This window comes from Leiobunum rupestre, chromosome 11, assembly GCF_980474605.1.
Source record: "Leiobunum rupestre chromosome 11, qqLeiRupe1.1.hap1, whole genome shotgun sequence".
NCBI classification, from domain to species: Eukaryota; Metazoa; Arthropoda; class Arachnida; order Opiliones; family Sclerosomatidae; genus Leiobunum; species Leiobunum rupestre.
The window spans coordinates 25,744,006-25,767,311 of NC_143394.1; the positions used below are offsets into that span (position 1 = coordinate 25,744,006).

Genomic DNA, 23,306 nt, shown 5'->3' on the forward strand with positions numbered 1-23,306 from the left:
AGCTCAGCTCGCGAACCGCTCTCTCTATCTTGAAATAGTTGACTCAAACGCTCCTTTTGATAATGTCGCTCGCTCGTATATTACGACCATTAATGCGCTTTTATCTCGTCTCTCGTTCGGGTTTCTATTCTCATTAACTAATTTTTGTATTGTTTGCCGCTCTCTCTCGCTTAGCTCAATCATATAATTTTCGCTCGTCTGATCGGCTCATCACATTTCAACTTTAAAATGTTATCCCTGGTCATGAATTTTATAAACAATTATTAACTAAATTTAAAATTGTACCAATTAAGTGTGTAGAAAATGTTTGTAGGTTAACTAACAAAATCGTAATTAAATTTGCAGTTCATCTTTTCGCGCGTCGAGTCTTACGCTCGATGTATTACCGTTCGTCTCTAAACTCGATCACTTTCTAAACTATCTTTTCTTGGTCCGCTCACGTCATTTAATGGAATATTTAGAGACATCGCGCTTCTTACTTTAAAACTTAACCGCTCATTTCGACTCAAAAACAGCTCGAAAATGAGTGACGTGCCCATAACAGTTAAAGAAAATGACTGGCAGTCACCTCCCCACATCTTTGGTGCCCCCCCCCCCTCCCCATCCGAGAAAAGGAAATGATGTAAGATGGGAAAGTTACGGAGAAACGGAGGGGGATGAAAATTATACGGCCAAATCGCCCCCTTTCCTTCATTATTAAAAAAATAAGCTTGGGTTTGAAAACATTTCGCTTATCTCTTTCAAAACTCATTCGAGGGGGGGGGGGAGCCTAAAGTGTGGGTTTTGAAAAATCACTGCTTCGAAGTTTAACTCGAGGCGCTTTTTGTATTGTACGCGGCGGGCCTCGTTGCTTGATTCCTTTCGATTTACTGCCTCCACTGTTTCGCCGTAAACATATGATATTTGTTTTGGTAACGTTTTTGTTTCGGAATAATATCTGTACTTGCCGTTTGCGCTTCTCGATAGGATGGCTTGTAAATTGGATGGATCACTTTTTCCCGCGTGGATGTCGTGTTGCTTTCTGTATTGTTTAATTATCATCCCAAAAATATTTTATCACGAGAAAAGTCATTATTCCTAGAAATGTAATTATGAAATTTAAACGTTTGAATGAGACGAATGGCTACAGCATCGCTTTTTTGTCTGGTCATCCGACGTTGTGGTACTTTTACTCAGCTACAATCATTTGGCCTATTCATTATTATAAGCCAAAAACTGAGCATAAGGTGAAAGACTGTGCATACCTAATTTCGAAATTTCCTTTTTCAATTATACGCTATAATTATGGTCTTTTTTTTCGAATTTCTTGATTTATCGGTTGACCTTTTTGCTTACGTGATTCACGAGAATTTCTTGGCTTGTTTTTGAAATTATGTATCCGTTTTGGATTTCTTGATTTGTTTTTAATTTTTTTTGTTTCGCATTTCATTTATTTATTAATTTCAAATCTTCCCTCGTTTTTTTTATTTTTTGCTCAAATTTCTGGGTTATATATCAAATATCCTGATTTTTTGTATGCCTAAAATATATCTCTTGATTCGATTATTCTTCAGAATTTCTTGCAGTTATTCTTTTTACTGGATTGCCTTATTTTGACAAATCTCCGTATTTTCAATAAAATCATTGTCCAATTTCTAACGGCTTTCTCTATTTTTCTCGTGACGTCGTCATCGCTGTAGTGGAAAGCTAGTGTCATCCCCCTTTTCCCCATGACTATCTACCTTAGTGCAATGGCCGCCATCTTCTCGTGAATACCACCTATTATTTCACGCGAAATATTTGCAGCCTCTACTGAAATTTACTTAGCTTTTTCCCAGGGGTTAGCTCTTCAGTAGCAGTGGCCTTCAAATTAACTTAATGCCGTGTTGTACTCATTAATGAGAATCTCGAACTCTCCAAATTCCAGATATTAATTTCTTAAACAAAATTGAACGGTTTTGTACCTGTTAAAATTACGGCTGAATATTACCAAGACTGATGATATATTTTCTGTCCCTGAAATATTTGAGAGAGCGTATAACGGGCTCTACAGCGACGGGTTTTAGAATGAAATAGTATTTTTATAAAAATAGTAGGCCTACCGGTTTTGTACGTATTGGATCTTTCGGAGGATATTTCGCAACGGTTTTTTTTTCACGTCTATTTTAGGCTTTTGTAATTCGTGGAGAGGAATTACCTATAAAAACTGGAAATTTGAGGTTATAATTTGATTTGAAAACCACTCCCGACGATCAAACCTGTTCTTCGGGCGCAGAGCCCCATTTTCCCATTCATTCATTTTTGTTTCTGGTCCTCGCGAAAGCGTCGCCTCACTTGCCCTTTCTTCATTTTATTAAATCGGCCACGGATAAGCTTTTTTACACGCGCTTAAACGTAGAAAGTGATATTTTCCGCGAGGCTGCATCTGATTCCCCGCTTGTTTAAACGTGATGTTCTTTTGAAATCTTAATCATTTCAAACTATCGGATCTCTAAGATAAACTGTAATTATTGTTTTGGTAAATGTTATACGACTAAGTAGAGACAGATATTAAGAGTTCTAAGGTACTATACCTGTTACTAGGGCTGTGCGAGTACTCGGCCATTTTTGAGGTCAAGTACTCGAACTCGACATCGAATAAGTAATTGGAGAATATTCGTCGATTACACATCATTACAGAGAACCTAAAAATTGCATATTCGGGTACCCGCTTACTCGAATAAGCTGCTCTCTTAATTCGTCGAGTATTTGGTTTTTCTCTCCTCGTTATCTCAAAGTTCAAAAAGGGGTTTTTACCACTTTTTGGGGGGAAATAAACGGTACCTACAAAGTTGTAGAAACTGTAGTTCATTTAAATTAAAGGAATATTTTTCAGCATTGAAAGTTACTTTATACTCCTTTTAAATTTAATTTCATAATTACTCGAATAAAACTAGCTCCTAATCAAGTACTCGATAACCCGACTCGTTAAAATATTACTCGAAGTTTTTTTAGTTACTCGACTCGAATAAGGGAAAGTTTCCCCTCGATTACACGATTCGATCGACTTCAATACTCGATTGCTTAAAACCACTACTCGCACAGCCCTACCTGTTACTTTACAAATAACGATGCCCAATAATACGCGAAACCCTAATATATATTTTTACAGATACTTTTAACTAGTCTTCAGGTGATATTTTAATTTATCAATGTATTACATTTTAACTAGACGCACTTTAAACTAGTGTTATGCCAAATTAAACTACTTTGCGTAACTCTGAGTCTATAATGTGATTTTAAAAATTCTAAGAGTAGCAGGAATTAAAATTGAAGTAATTAATTTTTTCCTCGTAGTTTTTAAAGGGAACTTAGAGGTTTTTTAACTTTGCAAACATTTTTAAAGGGTTTTTAGTAGTTGTGTCAATAAGCTTTGGACGCTGAATTATCCTGGTAAAAACCCCAATAGCTTCAACGAGTTTAAAGTCAATTATCTTACTGAAGACAAGTCTTATTTTGAATATATAATGAAAACTGTAGTTTATAGTGAACGGTAGTATATATCTTCCCATTGTCGACTTACCGTTGAACGTTATTTATGGTAACTGGCCATTGTGTATGTGAACAGGCCAGATTTAATCAAGTATGAAACGGGTCTGCCAGTTTGCGAGTGTGATGACAAACAAACCTCCAAGATGGGTACGAATAAACCGCGTTCACACAGACACGACTAAGATAAAAGAGAGAGAGAGAGCATTGTACGTAGACCGCCGTTGAAAGGCTATATAATATAGTTCTGAGACTAATTCGTGTTCGTAAAAGGGGGAATCATTAATTTACTATTCTGCGAAATAAAAATTTATCGTGCCAATGTAGAGCGTCGATGGTAATGTAGCGTTTATCTTTAAAATCTGGGAAATATACGAAGGCAATTTACGGCGTGAAAAACTGAAAATAGTTCCGCAGAAGTCGATTACGACTCTAGCGTAAACAAATCCCGTTATATCGCGCAGGCTTCCTAAATTCCGCACATTTTTATCTCGACATTTTCTGTCGAAATTGTCCGTTTCGCAGCCTCTTACATAATGGTGTCCTTTGCTAGTAAACGCCAGGAATGAAAATATTAGCTTTGGTGGGTTTCTCGCGAAGCGGTTAAATAACCCTTTCATTCGCCAAGCAAGTTCTTCAATTCTTTTTCCGAGCCAAAACGTAGCGGTAGCGATAGAGAGCGTAAGAGGAGCCACTTTCCGTTCGCCAAAACATTCTTTCTCAATTACTCCCGGGAATAAATTCTTTCTCTAGAGATATAAACAAACTGTCAATCATGAATAATTTTCAACATCTTACTCATCTGGGTCAGTCTTATAACGCTCTCCAGTTTCGTTGTAAAATTATATTTTTAGTACTCCTTTTTATATTCTGTTGATCTTGAATTTTAAGTTTTACCAGGTTGTACCAATTGCAAAAACTACTTACCGAAAATAATATTATGCCGTAGATCAAGAAGATTGAAGGATACGTTGCAATTACCCAAAATAGACTCGTGGATTAATTATGCAAACAAGTTTGACTTTTTTCATTACAAAGCTAACCGATTCAAAAATATCGTAAAATTTAATAAAGAAAACAAGCCATAATCGAGGTCGCTATCGTTATTATTAATATACCTTCTAAAATTAAATTGGATTAACTAGCGATCAAAAGATTAAATTGTGATTCAAAATATTAACTTTTTCTGCCAGCACTGGGACTATGAAAAGTAATGCAAGCTCGAGTTGGTCAAGAATTTCAAACGTTATTAAAATGATTAGGTCATGATTAAAATTATTAAGTCGTGATTAAAATTATTAAGTCGTGATTAAAATTATTAAGTCGTGATTAAAATTATTAAGTCGTGATTAAAGTTATTAAGTCGTGATTAAAGTTATTAAGTCGTGATTAAAGTTATTAAGTCGTGATTAAAGTTATTAAGTCGTGATTAAAGTTATTAAGTCGTGATTAAAGTTATTAAGTCATGATTAAAGTTATTAAGTCGTGATTAAAATTATTAAGTCGTGATTAAAGTTATTTAGTCGTGATTAAAGTTATTAAGTCGTGATTAAAGTTATTAAGTCGTTATTAAAATTATTAAATCGTGATTAAAATAAAAAAAATGTTAAGTCGCGATTAAAATAATAAAATTGTTAAGTCGCGATTAAAATAAATAAATTGTCAAATCGCGATTAAATTTATCAAATTGCAACTAAACTTATCAAATTGCAACTAAACTTATCAAATTGCAACTTAACTTATCAAATTGCAACTAAACTTATCAAATTGCAACTAAACTTATCAAATTGCAACTTAACTTATCAAATTGCAACTAAACTTATCAAATTGCAACTAAACTTATCAAATTGCGATACAATTTATAATTTTTTAATCATGATTATTAGGACACCCTAAAGCATAGTGCCTGCCCTTCGGCCAGAAGTAAGATACATCCCCCAGAAGTGGTTTAATTATAGGCTCCTCTTATTTGCTTTCAGAGCAAAAATTAAATGTTTTACAATAAGGTCATTGAACTAATAAATTACCCTAACAATTTCGCGAATTTCATTATTAAGAATGGATTAAAATTTGACAAAGAAAAGTTTCTATCTGGGCAGGATAGCATAATTCGAACTCTATCCGATATTATACGACGTTCATTTGGCAATGGACGCGGTGACTGAAGATCATTTTGAACAAAAACTAATCTTATAATTTATGCAAAAATTTGAGCTCTACGAAAAATTAATGGATAGAAATCCCATATAGCGTATTTAAGTATAAATATGAGCCATTTTCATTTAAAAGCGTGCTTTAGTTTGTGGTTTTTATGATCTTGATAATGAACGGTTGAGGTCAGAGAACGGCGAAAGATATTTAATATTGAAGTGTGAAATATTCTTCTTTGTAGGAAGCTATTGTTTAAATGTTTTTCTAGACGGCTTCGTTATTTCGATTTTTTTATTTGGAAAGATTCGGTTATTTTTTCATTTTTAATTTGATCGTATCCATAACTTAAATTAAAATTTAAATAGTTAATTTTATTTTAAGTCTAATATTTAATTAAGTTAGAAGAAACCACTTATGGACAGTGCGAAGGATGATAAAATACGCGAAAAAGTAGATTAGTAAATAATTAAAAGGGATAATATAGCTAAACCCTTGTTTGCTCGAAGACCTATCGGTACGAGTTATTAGTAAGTTTTTTAATTTCTTCAAATTTGTTTAGGGTTTAGCTATATTATCTCTTTTAATTATGGACTAATCTACTTTTTCGCGTATTTTATCATAATATTTAATTAGCCGGGTACCAATGCGTCGGAGGGTGGTGGCAAGCCCTCCATTCCACGCGAGTCAACAGCTCCTTCTACTCACTATTACCGTTAACCTCGACAAGTTTTTATGGAAAGGAGAAACCGAAGATCTCGGGAGAAAACCCTTTTATCCAGTGGATAGAGAATTTGAAATCCAAAATGAGTTGTCTATTATAATTTGTTTGAATTGTCAATACTATTGAAGCCTTTTTATAAATTTGCACAAATTTCGCACTGTAATGTTATTTGTGCTTCAACACAAAAAAAAATGTATAATATTTTTGCATATTCAGAGCGCTGTGTATGATTTTAAGGACACTGAATAGACTAGAAATGAAGTGTTGAAAAGTAAAGTTATCACAATGAATATGATAATAGAAATAATTTAAATGCCATCAGTTGCTCTATAACCAGTGGCACCGTATTCACGGAAAATATCTGACGGATAAATTAATAATTAATTAATATTTCTAGAGGTTAACGGTTATAGTTAGTGTAGGGAGCTGTTGGTTCGCGTGGCATGAAGGGCTTGCCACCACCCTCCTACGCATCGTAACCCGGCCACCTGAATTAATGGCTTCAAAAGTCGCTTGATGACTTAAGCCTAAGGTGGGTATTAGCCTAGCTGATTATTATTATTATTATTATTGATTTTAAATTATACGTGGTCGATTTTATTTACCGGAAAGACACTGATGGTTAGACACTCCGCTATTCGACAAATAGGAATTTGTCCTGACTGTATTAGAAATTTCCAGGGTTGTAATTGACCCGATGTGTAATTCGCTGATTTTGTTTAAACCCGGGAGTTAAGTAGACTTTCATGTAATTTAAAGAAACCCTAAAGGGAAATGTTACTAAGGGTCACCGCTATGAAATATTTAAAATTTTCAAATACTATTTTTATATAAAAAAAACTAAAAGGTGGTTAAATTATAGTATATATAATTAAATTGGGTGACTTTATGTAAAATGGGTAAGTTTTGGTAAATGCAAGTAAAGTTGCAAAAATTCGAGGAAATTTAAGAAATTGACAAAATGTATGTGAATTGCCTACATTCCGGAGAAAATAGGGCAAATTTACTTGAAATATCTAATATTGGGTAAATTTGTATTGTCTAAATTTTGGGTAGAATTAAAGAAATTACAGACTAAGTATTGTAAATTTGTTAAATTTTTGGGAAGTTATATAAATTCATTTTAAATTCATTCAAATTGATAAAATGAAAAATTTATAAATTTATGTGAATTTGGTTAAAATTGGATAGATTGTGGAAATTTTGGAAAATTCGATAAATTCATGTAAGTTTGGGCATACCCCTTCTTTGTCTATATGGTTTGGGTAATCTTTAGTAAATACGTGTAAAATTGGTAAATTAATGTAAAATGGATACAATCGTGTACCTGAGATAAAATTGGATCAAGTACTCTTAATTGGATAAATATTGGATAAAGTCGTGTAAATAGGTAAAAATTTTATAAAATCGTTTGAATTTCGTAAATTTGCATAAAAAATGTAAACTTTAGAAAAATTGTGTAAATTCGTCCATTTTGAGTGAAATTCAGTAAAGTTGGGTGAAATTGGATAAACTTAAATAAATTTAGGAAATAGAGTAAATTTAGATGAGGTAAATTGGGTAAATAAACATTAAATATCTAATTTTGGGATACATAGTTTTGTTTTTGATATAAATAGTATTGGCTAAGAATTACGATTAATATAATTATCGCTATCGTGTGTCCCGCGTCACATTTTTTGGCCAATCAGAGCACTCTTTCTGCTCATTTCGGAGATTCAAGATGGATGGTAATTTCCAATTTTAACCAAATTCACAAATCCCTATCAATTTGAAAGAATTTAAAATGAATTTATATAACTTCCCAAAAATTTACCAAATTTCCAATATTTAGTCTATATTTTTAATTCAACTCAAATTTAGACAATATAAATTAACCCAATTTTAGAGTTTTCAAGTAAACTTGCTCTATATTATCCGGAATGAAGGCAATTTACATACATTTGGTCAATTTCTTAAAATTTCCCGAATTTTTCATAATTTACTGGCATTTACCCATTTTAAATAAACTTACCCAATTTAACTATATATACCCAAATAATAGTAATAATAATAATAATAATAATAATAATAATAATAATCAGCTAGGCTAATACCCAAGGCACCACCTTAGACCTAAGTCATCAAGCGACTTTTAAAGCCATTAATTCAGGTGGCCGGGTTACAACCACCCTTAAGAATCTTCGATTTTCCCATGTTAATTTACATGTCATAGAGAAATGTTCTATTTGAGTTGTAAAAATGTTTTCGGTTGCCATGGCAAAACTAAAGTCCGTAGCAACATTTCCCTTAACTCCCGAGTTGAAACAAAATCGGTGAGTTACATCGTGGGTATAGTCTCCTTGTGAGTATAACACCGTCACAAAAATAAGTAATTTAACGCGAATCTTCTTCAGTTTGAAAGTGTATATTGACGTTGTACCACATTTTTAGTCGACCGTTTGAGAGTGCGCGGGTGGAATACTCTGTAAAGTGAACGAACTGGCGTAGAATGTTTCTATAGATTCGGTATTAAATCATATTGACAGTCGCTCCTAGAAACGATAAACAGGAAAATGCATTCCGGGTGTTGCGCGTCTCGGATAAACCGCAATTCGTAAAATCGGATGAAAACGGGAACAATCGGGAAAAGTTCTTTTTCGCGCGGCCCAGCGTGACAACAAATAATGGTCGCCTCGTTTCGAACATCTCCATTATCAGCTGCGCACACACAAACAGCGCCACAGTTTGGCGCACGTGCGAGATGTTTGGCCGGTTGATCACGTTTATCCTCACGTTCGTTTCTCGCTCCGGGGGAAAACCAGCCCACCATTTAGGAGCCCCATTCGCACATCCCAAATTTTATCATTTCAATAACTCCCTATAACATTTTATAATACACAATTTTCCTATATTTTCAATGTGTTCCCATAATTACACTTTTTTTTCAATATTTTTAATGTCTTCCTTTAACTACATCATTTTCCTATATTTTCAATGTGATCCTATAATTTAACTATTTTCCCATATTATTTTCAATATCTTTCTGTAATTACATCATTTTCCTATATTTTCAATGTCTTTTCATAATTCCTATATTTTCAATGTCTTCCCATAATACCTATATTTTAATGTCTTCTCATAATTATACTTTTTTCCAATATTTTCAATGTCTTCCCATAATTATACTTTTTTCCAATATTTTCAATGTCTTCCCATAATTATACTTTTTTCCAATATTTTCAACGTGATCCTATAATTTCATTATTTTCGTATATTATTTTCAATATCTTCCTATAATTTCATTATTTTCGTATATTATTTTCAATATCTTCCTATAATTTCATTATTTTCGTATATTATTTTCAATATCTTCCTATAATTTCATTATTTTCAATATCTTCTTATAATTACATCATTTTCCTACATTTTCAATGTGATCCTATAATTGCCCTATTTTCCAATATTTTTAATGTCTTCCCGTAATTACACTATTCGAGTGAACACAGAAAATAAGTCGGCTCTTGGATATGGAATAATAGTCCAAATATCCTATTATCTTAATACAGAAGAATTACATTATTGCATGAATATTCAGTGTAAATCCTAATGTTCTTTGATTCGACTTTTATCACGATGCCACAGAGTTTATTCATCTAAAATGTGTTTTTCTTAGAAAAATGTTGTTCTCTGAGGTTTTGTAATTATTTTGCTTGTTGGAACGGAAACTATAGGTATTAGAGAGAGCCAATTTTTAGTTAACTTTTCAAATATATCTTGGTTGTAATTTTTTGGACAACTTTAATAATAATAATAATAATAATCAGCTAGGCTAATACCCAAGGCGACTTTTAAAGCCTTTAATTCAGGTGGCCGGGTTACAATGCGTAGGAGGGTGGTGGCAAGCCCTGCAAGCCAACAGCTCCCTACACTAACTATTACCGTTAACCTCAACAAGTTTTTATGGAAGGGGAAACCGAAGATCTCGGGGAAAAACCCCTTAAAACTTGCAAACTCAACGCAGAAGGAGTTGTTCCGAGTTTTCACTCAGTGCCACAAGTTGGGATCGAACCCGGCTCCTCTTGCTGCGAGGCGAAAGTGCTAACCACTCCGCCACCCCACTTCAACAATAGATAAAATTAAGAACCTTTGGTTAGAAATACTTGCGAAGTGAAAACCAATATTTTTCTAAAACATCAATAATAAAAATCAGCTATTCTAATACCCAAGGTGCCACCTTAGGCCCAAACCATCGACCGACTTTTAATTCCATTAATTTAGATAGCAACATAAATCATCATGCATTTTCCAAAAAATATCTCGCGTATAAACATGTTTGAGCTTTACTGTGGTCACTAGCTCTGCAACTGGCAATAAGCGATGAGCAATCGCCGGTACAAATTAACACGTGGGAACTAAAATCTGAACCGATTACTTTCCCACAGAAATCGAAAGTATTTCCTTTAAATAAAGGGCTGGTCCTAACACCATGTGCCTAACAATCCCTAAAATATTTTCGTAAATATTCAAACTTTTATTATTATAATATTTTTTACATAAATACATACATAAAAACTCGGTCGGGGTTCGGTTCATTAAGTTGTCCCAAGAATTTATTCAAGTTTACAGATAATATGTAGTATCGTATTTTCATGATTCCCGTAAGATACCTTCCGCCTACAGTCAGAGAGATCCAGCGATCTTAGTGGAGTGTCTTCCCCCTTCCCGCTAGGAAAGGTGGAGGGGCGTGGTTTTTCTTTCGGTTTACACGAGGCCAACAGCGTCGTGCCCGTATATTCTCCGTTGGCCGGGATGCATTCTTGACGAGTCTTGACAAGCGGCATTCGCTTCGGCTTGTAACGCGCGTGTGGAGATGGAAAGGGAAGAAGACCACTCCTCGGCCGCGTACGTGGCCGCTAATTTCTGTAATTTCGGGATCATTACCGTTATTTCGCGAGTACCATTTGTAGAGCGAAATGAAATTCCAAAGGAGTGGCATCCAACTTTTATTCGAAAGCGGGCAACTTCTTGACCACTATCTATAGATAATTTTATTCGTAAATTGCTATACACGCCTCGTGCTCGTAGATTCAGGTATCCGGTTTTATAGAATAGCGCCTCTGAACACCAAAACGAAGTAACTTAACTTAAACGCTTTTGCACTAATATGACATTCGTTAAAATTAATTTCCTATTACCAGAAATCTATATTTCTCTTAGTTGAGTAATTATCCTTACGTTATTCGCTTAAAACATGTAGGACATTTGATGAAATTAATTTCATATTACCAGAAATATATATTTCTCTTAGTTGAGTATTCATCCTTACGTTATTCGCTTAAAACATATACGACATTTGATGAAATTAATTTCATATTACTAGAATAATGTACGTATTTTTATGATTACCATCTCTAGGAAATTATATAAAAGCTGAAATTTAAGAAATCTGGTTGGGATTTCCAAGCAGTCATTCATCATTGACCCTGTCAAAGAACCTATTAAGGATTACTGAGATTTAGCGATTCCCTAACATAAGTGAAAATATAATTTTATGGTAAAGTGGGTTACCCGAGGAGACGCAACTATAGCAATAGACTCATTTTAAATTAAACTTAAAGTGCGATAAACAAGCGAGCATGTTTCTAAATCCACTAATTATTTTTCTAAGCTTGAAAATTTAAAATAAATATCTAATTGAAATTAAAGATAATAATTGTACGAAACACAATTTCTTGGAAAACACCGAACAACGTGTATATGCCGATTGTAAGAAACTCTTACTCTAGTTTTTCTATAATTACAGGAGGAAATTATTTTTCCAATTTTATCGAGATGCGCAAATTTGTTAAAAAAAATTTCACATCAAAGCCAATAAATATCGCGTGATAATCCTATATAGTTGACTTCATTGAATTACGAAATCAACGAAGAAAAATACAAATTACAAAGAAAATAAAGTTGATCTCGATTAAGAAATTTAAAAAATAAACACTGACGAACGCTTACGAAGATGCCCTTGTAAACATTCGAGAATACGTAACGATATAAATTTCCCCGAAATAAATATTTCTCAGTTACGTGATTTCCCCAAAACCTCGTCGTGTATGCTGCGAGCGACATGAGAGGGGCTGTATCGGGGGACCCCACGCTTTCGAATTCTTCCTCTTATCTCGGAATACTTCGCCTTCGTGTCTTTTTCATTATTTTCTTCTTCGGTTTCGAGGCTATAAATCACCGCTGGCCTGTTGTGGAAGACACGTTGCACGCGCGAGCCACGCGCCCAAAAATACCACTCCTTAGTGTGCCCCCCCCCCCCTCCTTTGGCCCTCTCGATCGGCTGCACCCCCGCGCGTGCTCTCCAAAACGTCTTAAATAAATTTCTTAGTTCTTAACTGTACCGTCGAATTTGACTTCCAAGGGACAACGCCCGAGAAGCTGTTTTTCTCCGCTCCTCCGTGACCCCTCCTCCGTGACCCCTCCTCGAACGCGACCCCCCCCCCTCTTGGCTTTCTTTCGGAGGATTAACCCTCCACTCAATGTTTATAGAGTGGTTGATTCGTTGAGGTTTCCACTTAGCTCGGCAGCCCTTTATTATTTTAAGGAAAGTATACATACACCTAATTTTTCCCGGTTCTAACAAAATCACGACGTAGCCGTTCCCAAAGCGATGGATATTATTTTTGAGTAAATGTACTCATTCGGTGTAAAAAAATTAAATTGTATTATTGGGCGTTGAACCTAGCTCGTTGAAATATTGTCTGAAGAATACGCTCGTAGTTTAGGCTAAACAATAGGTGTTTTTATAAATTAACGTGGCCTTCTAGTTTGAATGTAGCTACTACGACATAGCTTTAACTTTGGTAATATTACGAGCGCGCTCTAAGGGCGCGGGAAACCTCTGATTTTCACGTGTACGTGCAAACCGCGCGTGTCAAAACTATTCTAATAAAACTATGACATCGTGACGTAAGAGCAGCATAAAAACAAGTTCAGAAAGCGTAGCTGAATTTATAAAAAAAACTATTAGTAACTTGGAAATTGAAATTTTTTTATAATGGCATTGAGATAACTTAATATTTCGTCAAGCATGAAAAGTTAGCGGTAAGCTCGTTGTAAAATCGCTTGCAATATCGGAAAACGTTCACGTTCTGTGTCCATTAAAATCTTAGTAAATGATCACCCACAAAATTCGCTTGAAATCTGATGCACAATCCATGTGAAATTTCTGTCTAAATTAACGGGAAATCTCTGTCTAAACTATAACGTGAAATCTGTCTAATCGAACGTGAAAAATGTCTAAATTAGTGTGGTATCAGTCTAATTTATTGTGAAATCTCTGTCTAAACGAACGTGAAATCTGTTTAAATTATTGTGGTATATGTCTAATTTATTGTGAAATCTCTGTCTAAATTAACGTGAAAAAATTAAAAGTGAAACATTACAAAAATTAACGTGAAATCTATGCACAACATTTTACGTGAAATCTCGAAAATTTAAGCGAAATCTCTGTAAATTAACTTGAATTATCTGTATTAATTAACGTGAAATCTCGGTAAATGATTTAACCCGAAATCTCTTAAAAATAACGTTAAATCTGTCCAAATTAAGTAGAAATATCAGTCCACTATTTCATAATTTTTTTTACCTAAGGGCAATACTTCTGAAAATCTATGAACTCCGAAGGCATTTGTCGAAAGTTGGAAATACGCGCTGTAGTTAATATATTTTCCAACATATGTTAACTGTTCGAATTTCTGTAATAACATTTTCCATTGATTTGGTGGCTAATCTTTCCAATACATAAAGCTGAAAATGATATCCTCCTCGTAACCTCGTACTCGTTGACTTCTAATAACGGTACTGGTTGGAAGCCTCGTAAACGCCATAGGGGAGCTAACATTGACCCCTGACCCCCGAAGCGTTGCGTGGGCCCAAAGATGTTTTTGGGGCTTGGCTCTCACGCGCCGCTGCATGTTGCGCGCCCGAGTCCCGCGAATGGGAGGTTCACGCTTTCGGGATCCAAGATCATCCAACGGCCGTGCGTACCTTATCAGCCACCTTTTTGTTTATGGTTCAAGATGCTGTCAAATAATGATATCTTAGTGGAGAGGTCACAAAAATACGTGACCAAAGTTTTTCTTTTGCGCTCTTGGAATGCTTCGAAATCTCTCCGTTTCGATTTACGTGTTCCATTTAACAATGCCGTAAAATATCCAAGGTTTCGTACCTAAAAAGTCACGGATTTTATCCAATCAAACAGACATCGTCAAATATTTTTCCCTAACGAGGCCAGCGAAAATGAATAGTTTCTCTAATGCGTGATATTTATAACTTTTAACAAGAAATTGGTCGTGGATTCTGGAAAATTTCCATTTAGCTCGGAATCGGTTCGAGTAGTTCCACGCGGATGATCCGGCTACGCGTTTTCCAGTTTACGAAGGCTTCCACGGCGATGGTTCAACTTTGCGAAATGGCAAAGTTAACTTACACTATTATAAATCTTATGTCATATCTCTTACTACACCCGCTTCATTTCGGTGGTACGATTTCATTAAAATACCAATTTTTTATTTCTTGATTTCCAATGGATTGTCTCAGACTCGGTAATATATTAATTTTTTAAGGGCTTTTTAGACGCAATTTCTGTTTCTTTTATGATACAATTTCTATTAGTCTCTGCTATCTCAAAATATATTTATCTAATTATATTACACCTTTTAATGTAAACCAATAAATGTTTACTATTATGTGGTTAGAATATAAAAGAATCGCGTGCTAAAAAGTGTCATTTAATTTTTCCCAAAATTTTGATTACGTACGCTGATTTATAGGTATGAAAATATTACAGAGAAAATCTATGTAACTTCAATTTACCATAGACAATACTTTTTTTCAATTCTTTTATTGTAAAATATCGTGAAAATTTTGTTATAAAAATATTATATAATAACTGCTAATCTGTGAATTAAAAACTGTGGTGTTCCAAACACTTATGGTCAGTTGACAAAACGGAAATTAAGAATATGGAAAGCCATATGACACCATCACACAAACATCTCTTAGATCTCTATCTTTATAAACGTCCGAGAGGGTAGTCACTAGTAATATCTTTATACACCTGATTACTGAATTTCGAAAAACATTTGCTGACTTACCCTAGTTTCTCGCTGCTTTTTCGCAATTTCGCAGTGATTTCCAGTTATTATCTTAAATTATTTCCCGTGATGACCTACTATTTGTACATGTGACTACTAAAGTGACTACCCTGTCGTCTACCTCATTTAGCCATTTAGATAGCTAGGAGCAACAAACACAGCGCAGAAGTCGTGCATTTTCTTCCGTACTTGGTTAGATGCTTTAGCGCCTGCTGCTGTCAGAAGGGGAAAATTCGGAAATTGCCTTCCCCGCCGCCCATAAAACGTTCAGCATAAAGGCTCGTGACGCTCGTCCAATGAAAGTTGTACACAACACTGCCTTAGCGTTCGATCCCAGCTAGTGGCACTGGGTGAAAATCCGGAACCACTCCTTCTGCGTAGAGTTTGTAAGTTCTCTCCCCACTGGTTAAAGGGGTTTCCACCGAGATCTTCGGTTTCCCCTTCCCATAAAAACTTGCTGAGGTTAACGGTAATAGTTAGTGTAGGGAGCTGTTGGCTCGCGTGGCATGAAGGGCTTGCCACCACCCTCCTACGCATTGTAACCCGGCCACCTGTTACTTGATCACGCACAAGCAACATTGCTTATGTGGTCGAAGGTGGTGCCTTGGGTATTAGCTCTATTTTAAAAAAAAAGGCTAGCTGCGTTCTCCTTGTGTTTTTTGCAACTAGTTAGATATTATGTGCCGTTATTTAAATTCAATGAATTTCAGATTTTCCATAGCCCCAAGAACCTAAAATAAATTTTATCAAACTTGCCATATTTTGAGATATTGTATTTTAGTACCGAGGTGGATAAATTTCAAAGTTAATAAAATCGTTTCATTTTCGTTACGATTAAATCCACCTTCGTATTTAAGTGGTAGTACACGAACAAATTCAAAATAGAACTCTTTCATTATTTTCAAAGACGCCTACTTCTGTAAAGGATAATTTAGCCATAAAATTTGTATTGAACGGTAGTGCGCCCGAATAAGAGCCTAGATATAAATGTAATAGCATCGCACGCGCCCTCGCAACCTGTTTGGGGGGAAACGAAGCCTCGCATTGTTGCTAAAAAATGAGAGCAACGGACAGTGCAACAATGACGGTGGCGCGCAGCCAGGTCGACGCTGGCGCCAGGAAGTAGTGGCGGCTACCTCCTGAAAGAGTCTGTCTGACGTTCGAGCGATTTACTCGGCCTGCCTTCTTCTCAATAGCTTATGCATAACGCGGTACTACTACCTTCACCTAGATAAGGCTATCATTCATCCGCGCGAGGAAAGGTTAACTTGGTCGTTTCTTCAATGAAATCTTCCGGAACTCTTTCTTGCCCTACGCCCAGATTGGTCTGGGGTGAAACTATTTCTTTCGTAACAAATGTATCAATGCAAAAATATGTTAACTTCAAAAAAATTAGATTAAAAAAAATTATTTTATAAGAAAAAGGTTTTTTTTAGTGAAATTTAAAAATATGATTTTACAATTTTTCTAGTAAATCCCGTGCGGGGAATTAAAAAAATATGTTATTTTAAAATTTTCTATAACAGGTTTAGGTCAAATGTTTTAAATTGCATTTTGAAGGTTATGTGATGGGGAAACGAACAAGTCCATTTCTGGAAGCACTTTGTGTGTCGCCTTTAAATAACTAATAAAATTGGCCTATTACTTTCAGGTGGCATTATCAGTTTAAAAATATTTGAAATTCATCCATTGAATGTTTTAAAATAATTCGCAAAACTGGTTTTCGCCGTGGGGCAGTTCTAATTAAATCTGATTCAAATCAAATCAGTAGCTTTGCCTGTACAAAGATTAAAAATTATTATATTATTTAATGGAGCTCATTTTTATTGAAGAAATAAAGGCTATCTCATTTTTGCAAGAAGTTGAATTACCATATTTTTGCACAAAAATAGATGCCGTATTTTTTTATTTTTTGAAAACCCATGAAATTTCAATGACCATCAACCTCCCAAGACATTCCATATAACATGACGTAATCCTTTGGCTTTTAATCCGCGGGGAATATAGCAACGGGGCAAGCTGGAATTTCCATGGGGTAGCGCGCTTTTGGTACGGTTTTTCGCGCGGAACCGTGGTAGCTTAACCAATCATTCACTCACGGCTCTAATATATCTGTTGAATACTACCTGTATATTTTAGTTGAAATTTTATATTGCTTACATTAGTAACGAATGTTAAGATTTTCTCGTAATCATGTTTAATCTTCTACACAATTACAATCCATTTTTTGTTTTTATCCTGTTTTCGTCACTGCTCTCCAATTTTGTGGGTTCAGATGGTAATCATTAAATACTAGATACATATATAGTGTACTAGCTTCGGATATTCAAAACGACGTGAAAATCGAGCTAAATCATTGTATCTCGCCAATCAAAGACACCTGAAAATTTGCTTGTAGCAAATTATATCTATTCCTTTAAGCCTAGTTCCCACTTGGCGGAAAAAGCTGGTTTCTCGCGTTAAATTGACGCGCTCGAATAAAATTTGCGAAAATTTTCAAATTCGCCATCAAAATCTCGCCTCCACGGTTCGAAGCGAACGTTCTATTTTTATCGCTGGCGTCTAAACGAAACAACATTTCAGCCAATCAGAGAAGGCCTCTGACGGCACTTCCCGCAACGTAAGAGCCGCTTTGTTGGAAGAAATAGCTTTTCGAAGTCTACTATTTTTCTTCTCACTCCTATATCTCACTAGATTTAGTAATACATCGTATTGTTCATGACTCATTCGAAAGAACCTACAAAGCAAATAAAATTTTAATTTATTAATCTGTCAAACATTGTTTATATCAAAATACTCACTTCAAAAAACTTTATCGGTCACAATTCCTCATTTCTTGAATAAGGTTGTTGAAATAACTATGTTTGTGTATTTTTAGAAATTATATCTCTAATCCGAAAACGTCTTTGATTTTTAGAGAAACATTTATCATATATTGTATAAACCAATAATATATTAAGTAAAATAAAATTTATCTTATTGAAATTCTCAACATTACTCTCCATTTGGTTCATTTTGAAGCGATATTAGGCTTACCGTTTTAAAATATTCGCGCCAAATGAGAACCTACCCCCTAACGATTAAAAAATTGCGCTTTTTTTTAAATTTATTTCATCGAAATATTTCGTCAATTGGGAACTAGGCTTTAGTCAGTAGGCGGAAATTCCTTTCGCTTTATATTGCACTACGACATAACGTTATTAGTTCCGTCGTCTTTTCACAGACTATTTTACGACGTAAAGATAGTGTTCTCCTTCTCTCTTAAACTTAAGGTAAGACGACGGAACGGACGCAGCCACGATGTAAATAAAGTCTTAGTGTTTTCCCTATATAAACACTGACTTTCGGAATCGTCGATCAATTAGATTTTGACTCTTGGAAGGCGGGAACCGTTTCGTCCGTAGTTGGCGAAACTAGCGTTTTGACGGGTGGGGCCGTCTTGTTTTCCGATCTTATTATCGCGATACGCGCGCGCGCTGGGATAGCCGGCTCCAGCGTCGAGAATCCCGATGGCGCCGGAGAGCTTTTCGATTTATTTAAAATATTCCTTTCACAGGCGAAAAAAATAAAAGCGGAAAAAAATCTCCAGTGCCTTAAAGCTCTAAGCTCCATTGTGCCAAATATAATCGTCCGGCGTTCGGCGCGCGCTTACCGAAATATCTCGAAGGCGACTTCAATTCCGCGAGATGCGTCGCTTCGATACGCTCCATTTAGATTGTGGGCGAGAAAGAAATGTTTTATACGCTGAGAAGTCGAAGTAAATAATAGTAACTTCGAGGTGGGGGCGTGACGAAGGGTCACTACCGAAACTGAGCCATTTCGACAGAAAAAGATCTTTTCCAGATTCCAAATGACGTTCTAGTTCTTCGGAATTTTAAAACGTATATAATGTATTTCAAGTGGATACAATCTTATTTTAGTAGTTTTAACTTTATTCTGTTTAAGTTGGTCTTTTTAAAAAAGACGTAAACTTCGTGAATTTTAAAAACCGTTTATTTAAACAACTTTTAACAATATTTTTAGTAATCGTTCATATTTTGACAATATTCCTAGTTGATACTACATACGTCGCGAAATACGTCTTTGGCTAGGCGCCCACTGGCTCTCCGTTTCGTATCCGTCCTGCCTTCCACAAGGCATTGTCTCCGTTACGAAGCAAAGGCTTGTGGAAGGTAGTACGTAGACGTTACGAAGAGCAGTGAGCGCTTGGCCTTTCCTACCACGGGAAAAAATTTTACAACAGAGAGATTGAAATTTTTGCTATAGCTGACGAAATTTAGTAATTACTCCAGCGCCATCTCTAGATTAATTGCGGAACCACCATTTAGCGGATGACAGTTTCTAGATTACTGAGTGTTTTGATAATTAATAGTTCAGCAATGAGTCTAGAGAACGGATCACGAATTCGGCTATTCGTTAGTTGCCATATCAAGTTCGAAAATTACTTTCTTGAAAATCTAAAAGAGTTAGTATTGAAATTTCTGGAAATTATGAAACCTACATTGATGCCAGATAGCGTATCACGGGTCTGACTTGTTAAAGAATGCTTTCTGTTGGCAGTAGCTGAAACGGCGTAGCTCGTACTATCTTTACTGGGCAGGCCTCCACAGAGTCTGCTCGTTTTTTAGTTGATAATTTTCGTATGGTTGGCGTATTCTTTAAGACTAAAGACACATCTTGTATTATAGGTAAGATGTACGCGGTACTAGGACGACATCATGGACGCGTTTTGGGTGGAGATCTTCAGGAAGGATCGCAGCGGTTTTCCGTCACAGCAGTCTTGCCTGTCGTCGAGAGCTTTGATTTTGCCGAAGAAATACGGAAACAAACCAGTGGTTTGGCCAGTCCTCAACTTATTTTTAGCCATTGGGAGGTAAGTTCATTGAAATATCTTTACCATAATTAACTAATAATATGGCGAGTAACAACTTTCTAATGGGAACCAAATCCGTAAACTCAACGGTTCTCCAGATAGTTTTTGAATGACCTTGAGACATAGTTCAAGGTCGTTCAATTTTACACTAGTAAATGTCGCCCTGCACGAAATTTGATTTATAAAATAAAAGTTTCTCAGTTTTTTATCATTTTTCGTTTTTCAGTGAACACCCTGTATAACTATCATTCATTTAACATATTAATCTTTTAATTCAAATTTTACAGAATATAGAACGAATTTTGTAATTCTTTCCATATCGAAAATGTCATTCAAATCGGTCCATTTTTAAAATGTTTATATTATTGATAAAATTGGTGATTATGGATTTCAGGTGATAGTATATTAAATCAGGGTTGTCTGATTTAAACCAATTTGATGAAATTAGTGGTTTTAATCGCGATTTAAATTCGTTTTTTTTTAAATCATTGATTTTAATACTCATTATACTTCAATGTATTTAACAAAAATGGGCTCTAGCAATTTGAATTCAGAGCGAACTATCTTAAATATCTCCTCCTATTTGGCTTTCCGTTGCTATGCAACTCGTTTTGAAATTTTTAATGTTTAGGCTTAGTTTCTCTTTTCGGTGTTATAGTCACAAGCCAGATTTCCCACACGGTACTGACGAGTCCCAAATAGGACGAAACCAGTCTACCGTTGGAATTTCTGGCTATTTAATTTAATTTAATTTAGTTTTTCACTCGAAGATCTATTTGGTCCGAGTTTCACGCCTTTTTGTTTGCTCGAAGACCTATCGGTACGAGCTATTAGTAAGTTTTTAAATTTCTTCAAATTTGTTTAGGGTTTTATTATTATTATTCCTTTTCTTAATGGATTAATCTACTTCTTTGCTAATTTTTTCATCCTTTACAATGCAGTCCATAGGTGGTTCCTTTTAAATTAGTTCTTAATTAGTTGTTAAACTGAATTAAAATTAATTTGAAGTTAGTTTAGGTTACGGCTGCACTCACATTATTAATCAATTTGTCAATACAAAACTTTAAAAAATCAAATTTTTAAAATCTGTAAACTAATTTTTTAGACCGAAGATTAAATTTAAAAAGCTGACGATGTTTACCTTAAGTATATTTTTTAGGTACTTGACATTCCATCAGGTTCTTCCAGAACGGTTTTTAGAAGTAACTTTGAGGCGTTTGTGTTTCGCGTTTAGGAATTTCAGTGGGCGCTGAAACTTTCCAATGGAACACGTTGTACCATTTTTGACCGTTCTGGAGAAAATATGACAAAATATGCTTGCAGGCCGACATTTTCCAAATAACTGGCCAATTGTGGACGTGGCACAAGTGGATTTGTTTATGATTTTCAGAAGGTCATTTGATCCTTGGGTTTTAATTTTTTCAGTGATGTCTCGGTTGAATTGATAAATCTGTTATTTGGTTATGCATAAAACTTGGTCCTAGTCGGCCTAATGTATTTTATATTTTTTTAAATCACACTGTAACGACCTTCTCCGATACTTCTGTCGCCTAATAACTTCTATTTTAATGTATCAATTCTTAGTTTTAAATTTAATTGTTTTGCTACAAATATTTTTGAAGCGTACACGTTATTCTTCGTTTAGACAGCAAAGCCGCAAAAGATACTTAAATGGATTAACTAATCAACACTGTGCAATACTCCATCTAGCTGACAGGGATCTTGACTGAATAACTGGAACCGTTATCTAACTAAACCTAAACATTTTATGAAATAATCTTTAAACTAACCTATAAGTAACCGAATCCAAACCGTAACGTATAGTAAATGAACTTTGTGACTGTGCCTAAGCAATTTAAGCAGAACTTGCTAACTAAAAGCGTCACGAAAATATTCGTAAGCGTTAGTTGGAAAATTACTATTCAAGGCTAATCTAATTGCCTGGAACTACAGATTTGATTTTTGTTACCTTGGTGTTTCACTAGGTGTGGCGGATTTTGTTCGCTACCGAAGCATTAAAATGATTTGACTATAAGTCTTATGTATACATATTTTATACCATAATGGATGTTTAACGATTTTTAAATGTATATTTCTCCGAACTATTGTATTTCTTATCCTTTAATGAGATATCGCTATCACACTTGGGTAAAGTACCCGACTTAACGAACTGAAAGTTTAAGATCCTAAGCTACTTGGCAGTGTGGTCATAGCATTCTTAAGGAATAAAAATTTCTTTAATCCTTCTCTTAACCTCTAGAACGGCTGCTTTCGTTTGATTGAACGATCTGTTTTTTAAATGGAAATAACATTTGTTACCTAGAGACCTTTAGGGGTGGTTTTTTGAAAAGTGTAACAGTGGCGTAGCTAGGGTGTGGCGGGGGCTGCCTCCCGTTTGGGGCAGTTTTGGGGGTGACGCCCGACCGTGAAAAAAATGGACACTTACACAAACTAGAAAAATTTGAAAAAAGAATTTACACGTTTTGACTAGTAAGTAGCACACCATGATATCCGCACCAGGTGCCAACCATGCCAGCTACGCCACTGTTCAACAATAGTGGCTACACTCTCTCACTCCCAAGTGAAATGGGTTAAAATTATAACTTCGTTCAAAAGCTGGCTTAATCTATTTAAAATGGTGTGAAATATTGTTTCTTAATTAACGTGGAACTCGCTAGCCGACAGAAATCATAATATAAAAAAACATTGGAACAATAATTTAGCTAATTCAGGGCTCAGGCCTGTTGCAATCTTAGACCGAAATATTTCATCTATTATTGAGAGCTCGTTCCGTTTTTGCATATATAACTCGTGCGTAGCACATGAAATTAATTTGTTCTTAAAGAACTCGTAACATTTTATTTCTGGGTTTCCATTTCTAGTATTCATTAATTCGTGGTAACTGTAATAAATCGAG

General features: G+C 35.1%; 1 protein-coding gene across 4 annotated transcripts in view; it reads left to right on the top strand.

The window, feature by feature from the left end:
• Positions 1-23,306, top strand: part of LOC149922048 (elongation factor-like GTPase 1) — a 123,115-nt gene that overhangs the window by 98,842 nt on the left and 967 nt on the right. For all 4 annotated transcript variants that reach the window (XM_090164311.1, XM_090164314.1, XM_090164313.1 and 1 more), the window contains exon 21: positions 20,205-20,389. In XM_090164311.1, coding sequence (XP_090020437.1) covers positions 20,205-20,389 — 185 coding nt within the window. The remainder of the gene's footprint in view (positions 1-20,204; positions 20,390-23,306) is intronic.